Source organism: Helicoverpa zea, chromosome 21, assembly GCF_022581195.2.
Source record: "Helicoverpa zea isolate HzStark_Cry1AcR chromosome 21, ilHelZeax1.1, whole genome shotgun sequence".
Classification (NCBI taxonomy): domain Eukaryota; kingdom Metazoa; phylum Arthropoda; class Insecta; order Lepidoptera; family Noctuidae; genus Helicoverpa; species Helicoverpa zea.
In genome coordinates, this window is record NC_061472.1 from 10552365 (window position 1) to 10572261 (window position 19897).

General features: G+C 36.7%; 1 protein-coding gene across 1 annotated transcript; it reads left to right on the top strand.

The window, feature by feature from the left end:
* The first annotated feature begins 294 nt into the window (after positions 1-294).
* LOC124640837 (kinesin-like protein Klp61F) lies at positions 295-18582 on the top strand. The gene is made up of 21 exons (XM_047178771.1): positions 295-482; positions 1385-1532; positions 3156-3305; positions 3603-3821; positions 4070-4158; positions 4880-5128; positions 5348-5601; positions 6012-6241; positions 6939-7102; positions 7788-7927; positions 8692-8783; positions 9086-9289; positions 9807-9974; positions 10403-10635; positions 11478-11626; positions 12023-12138; positions 12488-12619; positions 13254-13476; positions 13915-14027; positions 15128-15295; positions 16135-18582. The coding sequence occupies exons 1-21, from the start codon at positions 421-423 to the stop codon at positions 16246-16248; spliced, it is 3417 nt and encodes a 1138-aa protein (XP_047034727.1). The 5' UTR covers positions 295-420; the 3' UTR covers positions 16249-18582.
* Positions 18583-19897: the final 1315 nt, after the last annotated feature.

Below are 19897 nucleotides of genomic sequence, written 5' to 3' on the forward strand. Positions count from 1 at the left end.
TGATACCTATCGCTGCTACTGCTTCATTTATGTTCGTATAACAGTAATATTTATATTTTACAAAGAATAGTGTGACCAGTCTTAATTTGATCAGACTTTTAATTCATTTGTGATTATATCATTTATATTTTGATTAAATACATAAATCCTTAACGTTACAATCATTACAATTGACTTTTCATTTAAATAACTTTGATTTAACAATAACTTATCTAGTGCTCAAAAGACTAGTTCCCAAATATAGAGTGGGCATAAACAACGACTCAACATCCGTCAAACAGATTTGAATTTTGTTTGAAGCCCACCGTTCAACGGATTTTCTGACCAATTCAAAGCATTGACGCGTTTTTAGCGAAATTATTTAAAAAACAATTATAGTGAAGTGTTTATTTGCGATTATTATATGTGTATTGTGTCAAGATGACGACGGATAAAACTCGGAAGGAGAAGAATCAGAACATCCAAGTATCTATTCGATTAAGGTAATAGTTGATAGAAAATTGTTTAGCTTTTGAACTAAATCCGTCGTTAACGGCATGACTCACTTGATTATTTCAGTTATTTCTTAAGAATTAGCTTTGAAACCCCTCACATATCGTTTAAGAGACCACAATGTCCTATTTGTTCCAGTTTCTAATAAGTTCATTTAGGAAAAGCTGGACAAAATAGCATGACCTCAATAGGAAGTTTAGTTGCTTCACCCGGACCCTGAAACTATCAAATAATGTATTAATTACATGAACTTTAAAATTGCCATGGTCTTTTCACTGTAAACGAACCTATAAACTAGGTATTGTTTTGGTTTAAAATGTGCAACAAACAGCTAATGAACTGTTTGCTGTACTTTAGACTCTCCTAAGTTATCTACTTAAATCCGGTGCAGTCTTATATTCAGGAATTACAGTACATTTGTATGAGATTTCAATAATACAGGAAGAATATAAAGAATAGTATTAAGCTTATTTTGTATGAATTTTAAAATAGAATGCTTGCATTAGTGTTCACATTCCATCTTGACCAAAAAGTATTGAATGAATGAATGTCTCATGGTGGCATTATTTTGTGGTGCAACAATGTGTTTATACACTATATACCTTGTGTTGTTTGCCTTGTGTTGGTAAAGTAAGTTGTTACTAAAGATTAGTCAAACTAATTGAAACAATTTCTAAACTGAAGTACTGAAGACATATTTGCCCCATAAAACGTTTGTCAATTCATCAGTTATTAAAATTACATTTTCTAACAAATAGAATAAAAGAAAACATATTTCACATTGAAATATTTATTTTATTTATTTATGTTCTCCTTCACTTTATCTAAGTGTTTGTCTGAATTGATCAGGTTGCTTTTTTTAATACCAATAATCATATTTCTTCATCCGCAGACCTCTGAACCAGCGTGAGAAGGACATCAAGTCTCTTGGCGTGATCGATGTAGTGAACAACCGAGAGGTAGTGGTGCGCACATCACAGCAGTCCTCACTCACTAAGAAGTTCACCTTTGACAGAGCTTTCGGCCCCTCTGCTAGTCAGGTAAGAATATTGGGCAGCAGAAAAAGTACATATTATAATAATATAATTACTTTTTAATCTACCCTACCACTATCGAATCTCTATATGGCTTTAAGGTTGGCTGTAAGAGAACCCAATTCTGGGTTAAGCTTGCTGTTGTACATAAACTGTTTTTATTTTTTATATATTTATTGATAAGTGTGCAATACACATACTTGTGCAATTCCTCTTCATTGGTTTTTCTACAACACTTTAATTCCTTAGAATTTTAATTTGTCTCAAACCTAGAAAAAAATACAATAAAAACTGTAAAAAAACACTAAATTTTTACACAGAGTTACAGTTTAGTAGTTTACAGTTTACTTAAAATTTAGTATGTTAGGTTAGGGTAGGTTACATGATATAACTATGTTGATAAACCAAACCATAACCTGCAGTCAAATAATTATAATAATTTATAATTTATTTATTTATTTCTCCTCACAATGTTTTGTTTATAACTAAAAAAGGTACAATTACTCAGTCTTATATGTGTTACATATGTGAGGAGCTGGTGTCCGTGAAAGGCATGGGATGCCTGTGTTACGGATCACCAGTGCCCCACCCATCGGACATGTAGATTCAATTTTGACTGGATGCATTTCATACATAGCGTGACATACACAAAATAGTAAAAATTTTCAACTTAAAATTAAGTAGGTATGTATACAATTTTGGAGTGATATTACTAGAGACAGATAAAGATTCAAATAAAGAATTTTGCAAGTAAGTAAAGAAATGTTTAACGCCTATTTACCTACTATGAGTAATTGTGGAAACGCAGTGCACACAAAGCAACATGAACAAAAAAATCAACTAAGTCACCCGCAATTATTATTTCCTTACGCACAGGCTCGTCGTACGAGCTCGCATACCGTCATTCGGAAAGAATTGTCGCGCGGGACACGGGGCTTACGTACGTGCATATGGCATGAATGCCGGCGGACGAATGATCCACCGCTCGCTGCAGGACGTCACCGCGCCGCACGCGCAGTTATCTAGTTATAACTATGTAGCTGTGATATGCTGCGGTCTAATTTTAATAAGCGGAGCGGATTTGGTTTAAAATAGCCATTATCACCAATTAGCTGCATTGATGGATGGTTATTATGGTTTGGCTATCATTCTAATTCCATGGTGCAACCCACCCTAAGAATTGCAAATAAAAGTAGAAAACAACTTCAAAAATGTACCTACACCTTCTCCTAAGTCTGACAAATACCATACTTAATACTGCACAAATCAACAAACAGGTCAAACTGAGAACCTCATTTTTAGGGTTCCGTACCCAAACGGTAAAATGGGACCCTATTGTTTTCGCTCCTCTGTCCATCCAGGCTGTATCTCATGAACTGTGATAGGGAGTTGAAATTTTCACAGATGATGTATTTCTGTTGCCGCTTTAACAACAAATACTGAAAACTAGAATAAAATAAATATATCTAGGGGCTCCCATACAACAAACGTGATTTTTTTGCTCATTTTCTAAATAATGGTACGGAACCCTTCGTGCGCGATTCTGACTCGCACTTGGCCGGTTTTTTTTGAAGTTAGTTAGTAAGTTAGTTTTTGAAGTTAGTAACTAATCATTCAAACATGTTTCAGGTCCAAGTATACCAAGAGGTGGTAAGTCCTCTGATTGAGGAGGTCCTCAATGGCTACAACTGCACAGTGTTTGCGTACGGCCAGACTGGCACGGGCAAGACCCACACTATGGTCGGAGAGCACACTGGGACTGACACACATTGGCAAAATGTGAGTATCTAGCTATGTAGATATTAAAAATATACAAAAAATTTACAGTCACAAGCTGTAATGTGAAGAAATTGCATGTTGTCTGTAATCAAGTTTTGTTTTTAAAGGAAATAACAGAAAATGTTTATTTACAGCTATATATTTAAAAGATTTGTTTAGCCAAAGGTAAATTTTAAACAGAGTTCTCCAGTTTACAATGCCCCATTAGCTATACCAAAAAAATTAACAGTCTGTTCCTAAAATAATTAAAATCCTAATATTTAAAGAAGCAAAGCAATAAATGCCTCTTCTCCCCAGGACCCGCTAGCCGGTATAATTCCCCGTGCTCTCTCCCAACTGTTCGACGAGCTCCGACTCACCAACACGGAGTACACAGTACGAGTCTCCTACCTGGAGCTGTACAATGAAGAACTCTTTGACTTGCTGTCCACCTCGGAAGACAACTCTAAGCTCAGGATCTATGAAGATGTCACGAGGAAGGGATCTAATATTGTTAATGGCTTGGAGGAGATTACAGTAAGTGGATTTCGTCATACTTATTTAAAAAGTCTCCATACGGGCTTTTTTCACTGCTTAAGATATGTTTTTAAGAATAAAAATACACTAACACTTAATGACTCCATATAATGTTCGAACTTATAAAAATCTCATGTTTTCTTATGTATGAAATTGTATGTTCATCACAAGTTTTAATGTAAGATTAGGCATCACAGTTGAAATACCTGTAAAACATTTCTATAATAAACTTTTGTTCCTTGACACAGGTATACAACAAAAATGAAGTGTACAAGATTATGGCCCAGGGACAAGAGAGGAAGAGGGTTGCCTCCACTTTAATGAACGCACAATCTAGGTAAGATACACTGATACACAGAATATCTATGACACCTTAACATGTTTAACTACATACTTCGTACTTCCCACTTCCACTTCACCATACAGGGGATAAAAAATATCTAATTTCTGTCTACTGTTTCTAAGCGTCTAACCAATGTTCTGTCAAATTGGTTCAACTGTTCTTGATTTATAATAAGTAGTGTAGCTAACACGACTTTCTTTTATACATAAAAATAGGTAGGCAGATCCAATCTTTTAATGTTTTCGTTTTAAAAAGAATTTGTCTTAATATTGCAGCAGCCTTCCCAATGGCAAATATACTATGTTGTAAGTCTGTTCAACAGTGTAACTTGTAAAAATGTTTTGTTTATGCTTCTTCACTTTTTGTTCTCTTTAGCATTTTTTGTGTACATTGGGTTGGTTCCTGCAATATTATATGCTGAGGAAGCATGATCAAACACGATAATTAGCTTATGTAGTACTAGTAGTAATAGTACTTTCTTAATAGTTAAGTATGATATCTTACTCTTAATAGCTATTTGTAGCCAATAACAGCTCCCTCAAAAGTATTGAGTATTTTACATTTAGTTATATTTAGACGAAAGTATTAAATTTTAGTTGTAAGTAGAAACATGGAATCATGTAAATGCAAAATTTTGTCACATAAACACCAAACAAGTAAAATTTTAAAATGTTACCTAATTAAAACAAAACAAAAAATTTCGCGGTTCTTCCAGTCGCTCCCACACCGTCTTCACAATAGTAGTTCACATGAAAGAGAACAGCTCCGATGGTGAGGAACTCATGAAGATCGGGAAGCTCAACCTGGTGGACTTAGCAGGGTCTGAGAACATCAGCAAGGCGGGTTCCGATAACCCAGCGAAGAAGGAACGGGCGAGGGAGTGTGTCAATATCAACCAGTCGCTGCTGACTTTGGGCAGAGTTATCACGGCGCTGGTGGAAAGGCATCCTCATATACCTTACAGGTTAGTTTGGACTGCAGATTTTAGGTATTCAGTGCCTCTTATTGTTATAGCAATTTTATTACATTAAGTTTTTGCCAAGAATATATTTGCTAGCCTCATATAATACACCTTCTACTTATCCATTTTTATTATTTCAAAATCAGTCATGGTAAGATGGAGTATTATTTACGTACCTGCTACGTACTTACGTATATGAAACATATTTCCCTACCTCCACAGAGAATCAAAACTGACACGTATCCTCCAAGAATCCCTAGGAGGCCGGACCAAGACCTCTATAATAGCTACAATTTCCCCTGGACACAAGGACTTGGAAGAAACCCTGAGCACCTTGGAGTATGCCCACAGAGCCAAGAATATTCAGAACAAGCCAGAAGTTAACCAGAAAATGACCAAAAAGGCGATTATTAAGGAGTATGCAGAGGAAATTGATAGGTTGAAGAGGGACTTGCAGGCTGCTAGGGAAAAGAATGGTAAGATTTTGATGTACATAGTTTACATTACTTTATTTTATTTATCGTATTATTACAGATTCATGGTATAAGGTCAGAGATAGTGATACTTCAATTACGTTCTCCGCCAATTTTACTTAGTATCGCGTAGATTTAAAAGCATTGTGTAAACAACCTACGCAAAATTAACATAAAATAAAATAAATAAATAAAAACAATGTTTTGTCAAGTTTCCAAGTAAAAAAAAAAACATGCATTTGGAAAAAATCGAATTGAATAAAGCCTGAATGAATTTCCATATCAAACTTCGATTTTTTTTCAGTCGTATTACTTAAAAAGCGTAACAATTATAAGCGTTCCAGTTGTGAACTTGACAAGTAAAAGTACATAAGCTTAAGATATGAAATCAAAATTTTATATTTCCTTCACAGGCGTATACCTAGCCAATGAGACTTACGCAGAATTGACATTAAAAGATGAAGAGCAACGCAAAGAGATCCAGGAGCTACTCCTCAAGAAGAGAGCCATGGAGGAGGAACGCGATCGCATGGAGGCCATCTTCGACGAGCTCAACCGCAGCTTGGAGGCCAAGAACCGTGAGCTGGAGACTACGGTCGGCCAGCTCGATAATACTAAGAAGGAATTGGCCAGTACTAGCCAGGTGAGTACAGTTAAATAACATTTACCTAGTTGTTGAAAATTTGTTTTAATTCTGAGTACAGATGAAATGTTACATGAAGGGACTATTTTATAATTTGGATTTGTTGTCCCGGGTCGTTTTTTAGACAAATCTACGGTAGAAGTCCATAGTGCGAGTTAGAAAATTGGCTGCTTTTTAATATTTTTTTATAGGCCACATGCGTTCTTGCGCGATAAAATTAGCTATACTCCATTAAAAATAACATTAGGAATTTAAGTAAACCTTTTTTACTGTTTGTTCAACCGATTTTGACTTCTATTGCGTTAGTAGTATGATTAATGGCGGCTGCAGTAAATACTTGGTATTGTAACCACTATTTTGCTTTCAATTCCGTTCTTTTGTCTACGGAATAGAAATCAAAATCGGTTGAACAAACAGTAAAAAAGGTTTACTTAAATTCCTAATGTTGTTTTAAATGGAGTATAGGAGTTATCTACTTTATCTTAAACGTATTTTACTATGCCCCACTGACTGCTTCCCTTTATTTACACGCACGTGTCCTTTTGTATATTTGACATGAAAAAGTGCTAAAAACTAGCCTAGTTTCAATAAACGTTTTTGGCTTTGACTTTTGACTACATATGAAAACCCGACAAATAGAATAGATTTTTATGTCATACTTCACATGTATGTATCAACATCCACTATACTTTCGCAGCAACTGTCCCGCACCCGCCAAGCTTGTGAGGAGCAGCAAGTCCTGGTGTCGGCGCACTGCAGCACGGAGCTGACCCTGAGCGGCCAGGCGCGGGACCTGCTGGCCACCGCCGACCTGGCCAGCAGCCACGTCGCCAAGCTGCAGGACACTGTCGACCGCCGCAAGTAAGTACTACTGTCCCGCACTGCAGCACGGAGCTGACCCTGGGCGGCCAGGCGCGGGACCTGCTGGCCACCGCCGACCTGGCCAGCAGCCACGTCGCCAAGCTGCAGGACACTGTCGACCGCCGCAAGTAAGTACTACTGTCCCGCACTGCAGCACGGAGCTGACCCTGGGCGGCCAGGCGCGGGACCTGCTGGCCACCGCCGACCTGGCCAGCAGCCACGTCGCCAAGCTGCAGGACACTGTCGACCGCCGCAAGTAAGTACTACTGTCCCGCACTGCAGCACGGAGCTGACCCTGGGCGGCCAGGCGCGGGACCTGCTGGCCACCGCCGACCTGGCCAGCAGCCACGTCGCCAAGCTGCAGGACACTGTCGACCGCCGCAAGTAAGTACTACTTACCTTGCAGATACATATGTCCCTTTGTATTCCATAATCCCTTTGTGTTCCTTCTAAAAACCGGCAACAGGCGGAACGCAGCCGAGCACGAAGGAAATGCTCGCAGCATGCTCGTTAGAGGCTTGTAAGTTGGTCCACACTAGACGAATTGTGTTCGGAACGTGCAACACTCGTGCTCGGCTCGTCTAGCGTAGACACAGCTTAAGCAAAGGAGGTGTCAGTCAAAAAAATAAAGAACTATTTTGAATTAATCGTAATCCTCATTTAACTATGTCATCTCTCTTCTCAGGAATGTGGAATCAACCAACTTGCAGATAACGAGCACCTACAGACAGGAATCTGAACAGCAACGCAACAACATCAGCTCAGGGGTGCAGCACTTTGCCGACACTGTCAACGAGGCGTTCAATAACTTGCACACTGCGATAGGTAAGAAATTCAAGTCATTTATTTATGATTTTTGTGTACTAGACATAACTATTATTGAAGAAATTTACTCAGTCTCCAACTGAATATTGATTCCATAAAATTGGAATGCCAAGTCAAAATTTATATTGAGTCATTTTATTGAGATTTATATAGCTTGATAGCAACTTGTCACTGAAAGAATCGGTGTTAATGAAATGTTATGTTGTAAAAAAAATGAGAAGTGGCTACTTCTAAACTCGTTAACTTTTTAGGGTTCCGTACCCAAAGGGTAAAACGGGACCCTATTGTTTTCGCTCCTCTGTCCGTCCGTCCGTCCGTCCGTCCGTCCGTCTGTCACCAGACTGTATCTCATGAATCGTGATAGCTAGAGAGTTGAAATTTTCACAGATGATGTATTTCTGTTGCCGCTATAACAACTAATACTGAAAACTAGAAAAAAATAAATAGTTGGGGGCTCCCATACAACAAACGTGATTTTTTGCTCATTTTTGCTCGATATCCATAAATATTTATAGAATATTACTTTGGATGGTACGGAACCCTTCGTGCGCGAGTCCGACTCGCACTTGGCCGTTTTTTTAAGATAACGGGCGGTACCCAATCCAAAATGTCTCTATTTTATAAAAAAGAATATTGCTGATAAAGTATTCACGTGATATTTTGAAGACTGAGATTTTACTTTATAAATGCGCGAAAACATATTCTATTACCTGAGAATACTTGAGTTTTAACGTATTATTTATAAAAGTCGTATGTTTTGTTAGACACATTCGGCGCATCGAGCTCTCAGACGCAGGAGCAGAACAAGCAACAGCTTGACAACCTGGTGCAGACCTTCATTGACACTATGAATCAGGTATGTGCTCATTATTAATATTTTGGCTTTTGAACATTATAATGTTTAACAAATGGTTTGTAAAAGAAAACAGTCATATTCAATTAGAATTTGTAATTAATATAAAATATAAATATTATGTTGTAGTTTCTCTTTTATTTTACTGTCTGAGTAGTTGACATTAGTTTGGCTATTGCTTGGACAGAACTTGTACAAAGTGAAGTATTTTAATTCTGCAAACCGTAGCGTAAAGGCATTTTAGTAAAAATAGGATACTGTTTCTTCTTTCATTTACAGTCATAACATTCTGTTTTTCTAATTAGATAAAATCAGCGACATCAGAAAGTCACAGCACGCTAGTAAACTCAGCAGCCAGCCACCGCTCCGAGCTGCAGTCATCAGTGCAGTCCCACTGCAGTGCAGTCCGCAGCACGCTGGCCGCGTTCCTGCACAGCTTCGTCACGTCACTGCAGCAGGCGCAGGCCGTCGATGTCAAGGGGAATGTCGCGGCTTTTGTGCAGCAGTGGGTCAGTCCAAACAAATGCAGTTTTTGTCATTCATCATCCTCTGAGCCTTTTCTTAATCATGTTGGGGTTGGCTTCCAGGCTTACCGGATGCAGCTGAGTACCAGTGCTTTACAAGAAGCGACTGGCCTATCTGACCTCGTCAACCTAGTTACCCAGGCAATCCAATAAATACCCCTTTCTTGGTTAGACTGATGTCAGATTTACTGGCTTCTGATTACCCGTAACGACTGCCAAGGATGTTCAATGATAGCTGGGACTTCTTGTTTACATTTGCCGTACATTGAAAATACATGTCAAGATTTCAAATAAAATATGCGACTTTGTACATGGCACTACGTTTTGCTGTTCGATTTGCGGGGCAAAAGTGTGTGAGGTTTCAAATGATTTCATTTTCTAATAAATTATCTTAAAATTCAATTTCTTTGCCGTTGAGTCTGAATTCACCATGTATTTGTATGGTTTTGTGTTCGTTAATTAGATAAACTTTTAATATTGAGCTATATGTTTCCCCCCTCAGTACGTGGGTGCGGCAGAGCGCGTATCGTCGCTGCAGCGCGCGCACGAGGCGTGCGGCGCGCGCGCGGCGGCGCGTCGGGAGCAGCGCGGCAGAGCCTACAGGCAGCAGAGAGACGCTAGGAAAGCGCAGCTAGCTAGACGCGCTAACATCGCACAGGCTTCACATCACGTGTGTATATTACATTATTATTTACTTTGACCTACTTTTAGTAATTAGTACGTACACACTACACCCGCAGTTTCACCCGTGTCTCAAGGTAACTGCTTCCGATAGGTAGACAGATGGTAATTTTCGTCACACCGTGTCCTTCTCCCGGGTTTAAACTAGCTTCGCTCTAATTTTAGCAGTAACTAATACCTACATAAAAATATCTTCTCGTAAAGTTTTGCCCGCACATACTGCTAACAAGTTTTTCTTTTTTTACAAAAATAAAAAACTTATTTACAAAACACTATATACATGATCCGACAGTGGATATCTTTCGGCTGAAACAACAATACTCACATACACATAACATTTCCAGCCATAACATTAAATATTACAATATAGCAATTCCACAATTCAAACAGATCTTTTAATATTTCATAAACTTCCAGGAATTAGAAGAAGAAACAGCCAAACTTCAGAACCTACTCACAAAACAACTGTCAGACATAGAATCTGAACGTCAGACCACAGAAAGCAGACTGCAACAGTGGATGGAAGAAAAACGCAGACTTTTGGAGGAAGAAATCGCGAAACATGTAGCTATTGAAAAACAGGCTTCAGAAGATAGACTCGCTAAGAAAATAGCTGAGATTGAGGTGCTGCAGAAAATATTGGAGGAGAGGTTTGTTTGATATTTTAGTTTCTTGATAAATCATAGTCTTATTATTATGATCCATCAGGCTCTTTTACGACTTTGTCCGGTGATTTCGAGTCAAATTTGATGTGACAAAGTGTATTTTATTAAATTCGTTTTACAAATAATACAACCAACTTCGCACGCATTTTTCATACAAATTAATATTTCACTACTTATCTGTTGAATGACTTAATTTACTTGATACAGTTTTCATACCTTTATAACTTAAAATCTGTTTAGTAATTTATTGCAAACAAACCGAATTACGTGGCGGAGGACTTGGTTTTGAAATATATAAGGTGCTTTAATATTACCTGCCAGGACTTGAATGGGGGGTAGTATTGCGTTTATAGATTACAATAGTGAAGATAAATAATTGATTATTTGTCATATTTTTTTTCATACAAAAAAAAATACGTATAAATTTGACTTAATTTATTAGTTTAACCATCCAGTAGAGTTTCGCGTTGCCACTCTTGCAGAACGGATAGAAAGAGATAGCAGTTTGATTTCATTGACGAAGCGACACTACGCGCGTAATTTGTGAACCACGTTATGCAGAGTAGAGCCAATGTTAATTTAACTTGTTTAATGTCTCAAATTGAATTGACTGTTCCGGGGAACGAAATTCTTTCACTATTGTAATCTATAAACGCAATACTACCCCCCATTTAAGTCCTGGCAGGTAATATTAAAGCACCTTATATATGTATTTTACACTTATCAATCAATCGGTTTATTTGTCAAACATAGGTGTTGTTTACAATTAATTATGATGAAGATTCTAATTTTGGATATTAATTAAATCGTTTTCTATGATTGTAAAGGATGGAGCACTACAAAGAAAGACAGAAGGAACAGATAGAAGCTGACCAGAAAGAGTTGGAGATGGCAGACACAGAGTTTGAGGAGTTCGAGAAGGAGGGAGAGGAGTGCGCTAAGGATATCAAGAAATATGGCAAGGAGTTTGAAGAGAGTATGTATACTTTTATGTGAATAAAAGCTCGTCTTGTATGAAAACTATCGATGTAAATATGTAAAAATTAGATCTTGACTTTGAACTAATATTTAAACTCTAGGTTATCACGCTAAAATATTTTTACTATTTGCTACGCTTTCTACCTAATATTGAGAGATAAAGCTATAATTAAAAAATGACTGAATTTTTGCTCAGTTTTTCGTCAAAAAAAACAGTTCTTAATCTAACAGAGACCTAAGCAGTCATAATACAGCTAGATTTTAGAGATGCTTTTAGAGTTCCGTGCCGAAAGTTTAAAACCCTTCGTGCTCTAATCCGTCTCGCACTTGACCAGTTAAGGTCTAATTCATTCACTAAATAAGTATATTATATTTAAAACATTTCCATTTGTAGATACAAATGCAATCAACGTGGACATGGAGATATTCAGCAAGAACGTGGTGGAAGTGGTGGAACATATCAACAACGAGATGCTGCGGGTGCTCGAACAGATACGAGTGCACACTGAGGTATATAATAAATTTGGAATATTTTATTATATGGTTTTGATGTTTATAAATCAATAATCACTTCTTTCAGAAAACAAGTTCTATAATAATTAATGTTTTTTTTTTTTGGATCCGTACAAATTTTTCGCAGTTTTATTTAGAAATTAAGCATGAGAGAAAAGCCAATTTATGGATTGCTACACTTACTCACTGTATTAGATCGTTTTTTCTACGTAAACAACTACTACTTCGTGCGCTCTAATAAAATCATCAAAGGGTACTGGAAGTTTTATTTAAATCGGACTCTTCAGCTTCATAATGTTGTATTTTTTTATGTTATTTATAAATTGTACGTATTTTTGTGTTACAGCAAGAAGTACAGAACGTGATAAGCCAAGACGAACAAACGAGCCAACAGTTTGTGCAAGCTGCCGACTCCACGCTAAATACTATGTTGGACAACACTAAGCAGATCACTGACGAACTTGTTACTAATGTTGAGGTAATTAACTATTCTTTATATTTAGCTCTTTTGTGCTCTTTTTTATTAGGGAACCATATGATACTTTCACCTAGTTGTGTGGAATGCCTAGGCCCTAGGCTAAGTGTAAAATCCTACTTATATTATAAATGTGAAAGTTTGTGAGAATGTATGGATGTATGTTTGTTATTCAATCACGCAAAAACGGCTGGACCGATTTGATTGAAATTTGGTATGTAGATAGGTGATACCCTGGATTAACACATAGGCTACTTTTCATCAACACACCACGCGGGCGAAGCCGCTGGCGGAAGCTAGTAAATCATATTTCTACAGGTTTTTTACAGGTTTTAGGTATTATATATATTGCCTAGGTATTGTATAGAATATAGAATATTGGATTATACAGATTGTACTAACAATCTGAGACAAATTAATTTGAGAGTAGATTTAAAATTAAACGGTTCTTAGATGAAAAAGACAGTGGAGAAATTTTTACGCAGTTTGACATTTATATAGGAGTGCTGATGTAGTTTTTTTGTGTTGAGTCTATATTGGTAGTAAGAGAAGCGAGGTAGGATTTGTAGCCTGCCTTATTCTGCGTCTTATTACCGACATTTACTGTAATAAAAAAATAATTAAATCTCTTCCACAGACGAACACACAGACAGCAATCCGGCAACTATCATCCGTGGCGACGTCCACGGGCGACTTGATCTCCCAGCTCCGCTCGCAGGTGTGGGCGCACAGCCACGCCTGCGCCACTGCGCGTGCGCACGTGCGGGCGGCGCGCGCGCAGCTCCGCGCGGCCCTAGCCACGCATGCGGAGTTGGAGGCTAAATATCTCACTGAAGAGTATAAGGTGTATGAGCCTACAGGTTAGTCTACATTGTTTTTGATGAAATTGGGTTTAGTAGAAATTTTCTTGTACCTGGATGAAAAAATGTATCATGCTTTTAAATCTATAAAGCATGCAAAAGCATACATAGTGTAAATTAACGAAACTATATATTTTATAAGTATAAATTATTGTAACATTTCACCAAATTATTAACATAGCAAAATGTGCATACAAAGATTGCATGTGTTGTTGAAGTTTTTAAAACACAGAAAATGGTGAAGTATGAGCTATTTGGAAACTGTCCTTAAGTGATTATATAAAGGTGACATACCTCAAAACACTACATCATACCATTAAAATGTTAATTTTATACTACTTTCTTTGTAAATTATTTCCTGTCGTGTTCTCTATTATAGGACTGTACAAAAATTTGTAAATATATAAATAAAGTAAACAACATTATATTGTATTACAGGAGCAACCCCCAACCGCATCGAGTACCGCTACCCGCGACAGCTGGCCGCCACCTCGCCGCACGAGCGACTGCTCGCCCGCTTCCGCGCCATGCGGCAGGGCAGCCAGGATGATGTATGTATTGTTTATTTATTTAAATAATAATAACTATATGCTATACTTCCAGGTGAATCCACAATTTAAGTCTAAAATCAGTAATGTACCTTGAACAAGCGCATTCCTTCTCTGTATAATGACGTCTATGTCCTAACTTAAAGGATACTGTAACATTAATGATGATTAATTTTGAAATAACTGCTTTTTCTATATTGCGATTTAAAGACAATGTTTTTCTCTACTTTCAAATCTTGAAACACGTTTCCCTGAAAACTATAGACACTCATGGTTTGAAGCTAACTGTCAACCTTAACCTTTTAAACCTTGCAAAGGAGATGGCCAAATTTTCATAGTAAAAAAACCCAGAATCGACAGCAATGAAATGCTTACCAATAGGTTCATTATGATAGACCTTTGATGGTGCCAAAAACTCCAGCTTGAAATCCATGGGGTATAGGAGCTATATCATATTTTCACAAAAAGAGGTCGTTGAATTTATATTGATTTTAAAGATCATTTACATCAAGGAACATAAAAAAAATCTATGTACACTAAGATTATACTAGCCAACAGTAATATCCCAATAGTTACTGAGATTGCCTGGTGATTAAAAGGTCTTATATTTAACCACTCCAAACACGAAAGCACCGACCTTACATACTTGGAGAGGTTTCGCAGTTATATGCAACTTTCACAACTGGCTATGAAACGTCTTTAAAAATTGTCTTTGAAAATCGCGCCATGTGACATTGTCAAATGTAACAAATGACTTAGCGATGCAAAACGGTCCAATCATGAGTCTGCATTCAACTTCTAATGAACATGAAACAGTAAAAGTAAACTTTTCTGTGAACTAAAATCATGATCGAAAAAACGTTATAAAAAGAGAACCCCATGGTTTTTAGATGATATGAAATACTTTTTTTAATCCTTACATTATACTGAATCCAATCGTACATATGAAGTTTCTGTCGACTCTGGGTGTTTTTTTGGCCATCTCCTTTCTACTAGTATAGAGGTAATTATCAATTGTTTAATATGCCGATAAAGGAAAATCTGACCGAATAATCAACTGATTTAAATGATGATGACTTATAAAAACATTTTCTATTATCTAGGACTGCATAGTAGTAGAATCCGACACAGAGACCCGTCCGGCCAGTGACTCTGAATGCTCCACATCCGAGGAGTCAGTGTTCGCGGCGCCGTCCCCGCCCGAGCCGGCCAGCAGGAACCCGCTCGTCAAGAGCACCTCCGAGACTGACATACTCTATACTATCAACAAGGTACATATTGTCATCATCAATCAATAGTCCATAATAGACCTTATATGTGTGGCTTTTATCCATATGTAGGCATAATCCATTTGACTAGGCACTTAACTAAAGTTGAACAATCTTTCATCATCTCCCGAACCTTTACCCAACTATGTTGGGGTCGGCTTCCAGTCTAACCGGATGTAGCTGAGAACCAGTGTTTTACAAGCGACTGCCCTATCTGACCCCCTCAACCCAGTTACCCGGGCAACCCAATACCCCTTGATTAGACTGGTGTCAGACTTACTATACTCTATCCACGGAAGCAAGAGCTAAAAGGTAAACAAAGAATGACACTTTTTCAAGATGGCGGTATAACCCGACCGATGACAAAATCACAGATACTGCGAACATTTTACACAAAAATGTGACGTTTTGTCATCAGTCGGGTTATACCGCCATCTTGAAAAAGTGTCATTCTTTGTTTACCTTTTAGCTCTTGCCTCCGTGGATAGAGTATAGCTTCTATTTACCTGTAACTGCTACCGAAGATGTTCACTTACAGCCCGGACCTGTTAAGTGCACAATTCCATTGAGTGATTGTTAGGACCGGCAAGAAACTCCATAGACACTCTTTTCGTAACTATGTAGGATGTTATGCCATGTGGCATAACTGAATATCAGTCAGCTCCAAAAGTCGTTATTTACATACAAAGTACCAAAACTGCTCTAATTTAGAGTAAAAAGTTGCTTTACAGCATAAATGCTAGAATTACCCACATATGCTTAATGTTAAACACTCAACTAAACCATATTTTGAAATCTTTTACCCAGCTTCCACATATTATGATGAATCTTTTTCTTTACAGCAACGAGAATATGCCAAAGAGAACGGAGACCGTTCCATTTCAGGCAAGAAACCTTCCAAGCTGCCCGCGCCTTCCTCTCACAAGAAAGTCCTCGCGGAACGGAACGCTAACTGACGACAGTAAATATACCATACTGTTTAGGACTTTGATAATGATGGCGTGAAGGTATTGTGTTCAATGTCGAAGTTTGAAAACTCACCGATAGATGGCGTTGGGTACGCTTGGCCCTTTGACGTAAACACTTTTTGGTACGGTAAACCTGTTTGTTCATCAAAAACACTGAAAAGAGTATTTTTTAACATTCTGCATTTCACAAAAATTACAATATAATAATGATTTTTAATAATTATAATATTTGTTTAAGAAGTAAATATGTATTAGTAATGGGTTTATGCTATTGTTTGTACGTATGCATAGTTAATTTTATTATTATATGACAGTCGGACTAAACAGAAATTATATAGAATTTGACGAGAGTTAAAACATTATGTAGTATGTGTATTTTAACGGAAACTTAATTTAACTGCATAAAATATTATATTTTATTACTTTAGATATGTTTTGATTGTGTGTGGAACTGCATGATTATTTAAATTCAAATGATTGAGTAATAATAATATTTATCCAATTATTAACTTTGAATTCTATTTCCTTTATTCTAACTCTAATAACTACAGTATGTAGTTTAAAAATACTTGACTTAGTTTCTTTCTACTTTACAGAAAAGGTAATTAAAATTAGAAAATTTACTAAAAATGTACTTCTGTCTTAATGTGTGAACAATAGTTATTCTTTGAATACAATTACTAAAATTATTTGGACTTATTTTCTGTAATGTACTGGTTACACCAAAAATACATTTTGCCTTTAAATAGAAAATGCTTTTCTATTACAATTTTCAAAAAGTATTTGTTTCATAAATTCCTTTCAATTATGATTAATTAATTTTGTATTTTATAAAGTATGTAGTTTTAATGTCACTATTTTATTTTAAGGTTTATAATGTTTGCTATATTATTTTAGATGATTATATTATTTAGCTTGAACTTGTACTGTGTATCGATATTAATTAGTTAGTTACAACACTATATTATTGACTTTAGAATAGTTCATAACTAAGATTTTCGAAGGACAAATAGTAGCTTGATTCAAAGTTTATAAAAATCTCCAATTAGTAATACAAAATCAATTAAAATGTCAATATGTAAAAAATGAAGATTTTCATTTAAATGATACTGGGTTATAGGTAAAACATTAACAACCTCTTAGGACCATATTACTAATATCATAAACTAAAACTTTTGTTCTATGACTTTTAATAATTCTCAAATTTTCACTCAAAAATTAAAACATTTCAAGTGTACGCTTTAAAATTTACGAAGTCTATGCGAAGCAAAAGAAAGGCTAGTTAGGTAAACAGTAGTACAAAAGACAGCGGAGGGGAGCGGGGCTTGGGCGGCGGGGGAGCGTTTGAACTTGACCTATTCACGAGCGGCCGACAGTCGGTTTTATGCGCCCGCGTCGCCTCATACGTGTCCTTGTAGCGAAATTCGGTAGTGCGAACGTAACTATCTTTACAGTATGGCGTATCGATATTCAAATGTCGAGTACACGGACATGGTGCGAATGCTTGCTAGGTGTGATGACAATGTTTCGGAAGCCTGTCGCCAATACGCCATACGATTCCCAAACATCCCTACACCTCGCTGAGTGACAATGCTAGCCGCCACACAGCGGTTACGAGATTACGGGCAATTCCGAAATGCCATCAGGGATAGTGGTCGTCCACCGAGGCACACAGTACGTGAAGAAGACGATATTTTGCTTTTTTTTTATTTGACCTTTTCGTAAAAAGGCGGGAAATCGTAGCGTAGCGAGTTACCAATTCAAAAGTATGACTAGATACGAGAATAGTGCGCGGGAGGCGTGGGTAGGTAAAGATCTTGCATTCATTTCAAAAGTGTAAACCCTCCACCAAACGAATTTATTGTAATGTGTGATAATCTCGACTCGTCCACACACTCTAAGGTCGACTAATCGCTCGACTGGTCTCAATCGGGCCTTTAGTTGGTGAAGAAATGGTAGGGGCGTGCAAATTTTATCAATATAGCAAAATAGAGTTGAAATGTGTTAGATAGAACAATGAAATCTTTCAGGTTTGTTTTTGGCAAATGTATTATGTTTTATAAAAAGTCCTAGAACAAAAGTTGTAGTTTATGATGTTAGTAATACAGTCCTGCAAGGTTGTTAGTGTTTTACCAATAAGCCTGCATAATTGAAAACGGCAAAATTAGTGCATAGTCGCTCAATGATGTCTAATATGATAGTATGTATTAGTTTGGTAAAAGCTCTTATATAAAAGTACAATACAAAGCGGATATTTGATATATTTATGAACAACGCTTTTCTGAATGCTCTCAATAAAGTATAATTGACTAAAATAGGAAATCATCTTTTATTTTATAATATCATCCATCGCCTGTATAGATTGAGAGCCAGCGACTGCCAGAACTTCGTCCCAACTAATATTATACATGTGAAAGTAACTCTTGTCTGTCTGTCTTTTCTTCACGCCTAAACTACTGGACCGATTTGTCTGAAATTTGGTACAGGCATAGTGTGGAACTTGAGAAAGGACATAGGATAGTTTTTATTCAAAAAAAATTATTCCCGGCATATAGCGCCATCTATTAGTCAAACCAAAAATCTGCCGGAAGTCACTTCCAAAACGAAGTCGCCGGCAAAAGCTACGTAGTAGGCCATATTTTTTATCCGGGTACTGAAAAAAAAACTTCCAAAAGACGCGGATGAAACCGCGGGAAAAATCTAGTGATAAATAAAACACAAGATAATTTTACGTATTTATTTAGCATATAGAATACCTACATTTACAAGTACTTGAGTGTAAATCAGGCTGACTCTTATCACGTGATTTTGATCTATATTTATTTCTATTCCAATAAAGAACATTTTAAGCGCGCGGCTAAAAATCGACTTACTATATAATTATTATTTTTTAGTTTTTTCAATGCTTAGAGCTATGAAACATAATTTGAAGTACCTAATTGTTGTAAATAATAGATCTATTAAATAATAGTTTTAGCTCTACCACGCAGTTAATTACAAAAATATAACGAAAAACGTGCATGTTCTTTGTCGTAGAAATACGACACGGAAACATGTGTCATATATATGCGACACAAGCTGTTAAAGGGTTAATTAAATTTAATCCTTATATTGTCTTTATAAAGACTAACGGCCAGTTTTTTCATCAAAAGTTAAAGTTAAAGTAATGTCTAAAGTTAAAGTTACGGTCAAATTTGTTTTTTCAAGGCTAAAGTGACAGCAAAATTCATAGAAAAATTGAATTTAACCGTTACTTTAACTTTAGACATTACTTTGACTTTTACTTTGGCTTTAACTTTTGATGAAGAAACTGGCTGTAAGTAACAGAAATAACGTTTACATTAAAGGAGAAATATAATATTATTTTGTCTTGCATTTTCGTTGCCTAGTGATAAACAATCAGCTTGATTTGCTAGCTAAATAATATTTACAACCTCACGAGGAGAAATACCGGATTCCACCAGAACTATACAAATTAGTGAACTTTCTTGAAGCACCAGTAAAATATTATTCTATTTGTTGATAATATGTATAACAAGCAAAAATGCCGCTTTTGACAAAACAGCTTCAGTATAACTGTAAAACGGCTGATCCCATTTCGATGAAACATGTCTAAGAGCAGCTTTCAACTGAAAAC

Excerpts from the sequence above, each read along its gene's own strand:
- LOC124640837 (XM_047178771.1), top strand. The coding sequence starts at position 421 with ATGACGACGGATAAAACTCGGAAGGAGAAGAATCAGAACATCCAAGTA. Across the intron at positions 3,822-4,069 it reads ATGGCTTGGAGGAGATTACA|GTATACAACAAAAATGAAGT; the intron begins GTAAGTGGATTT and ends TCCTTGACACAG. Across the intron at positions 5,129-5,347 it reads CATCCTCATATACCTTACAG|AGAATCAAAACTGACACGTA; the intron begins GTTAGTTTGGAC and ends CTACCTCCACAG.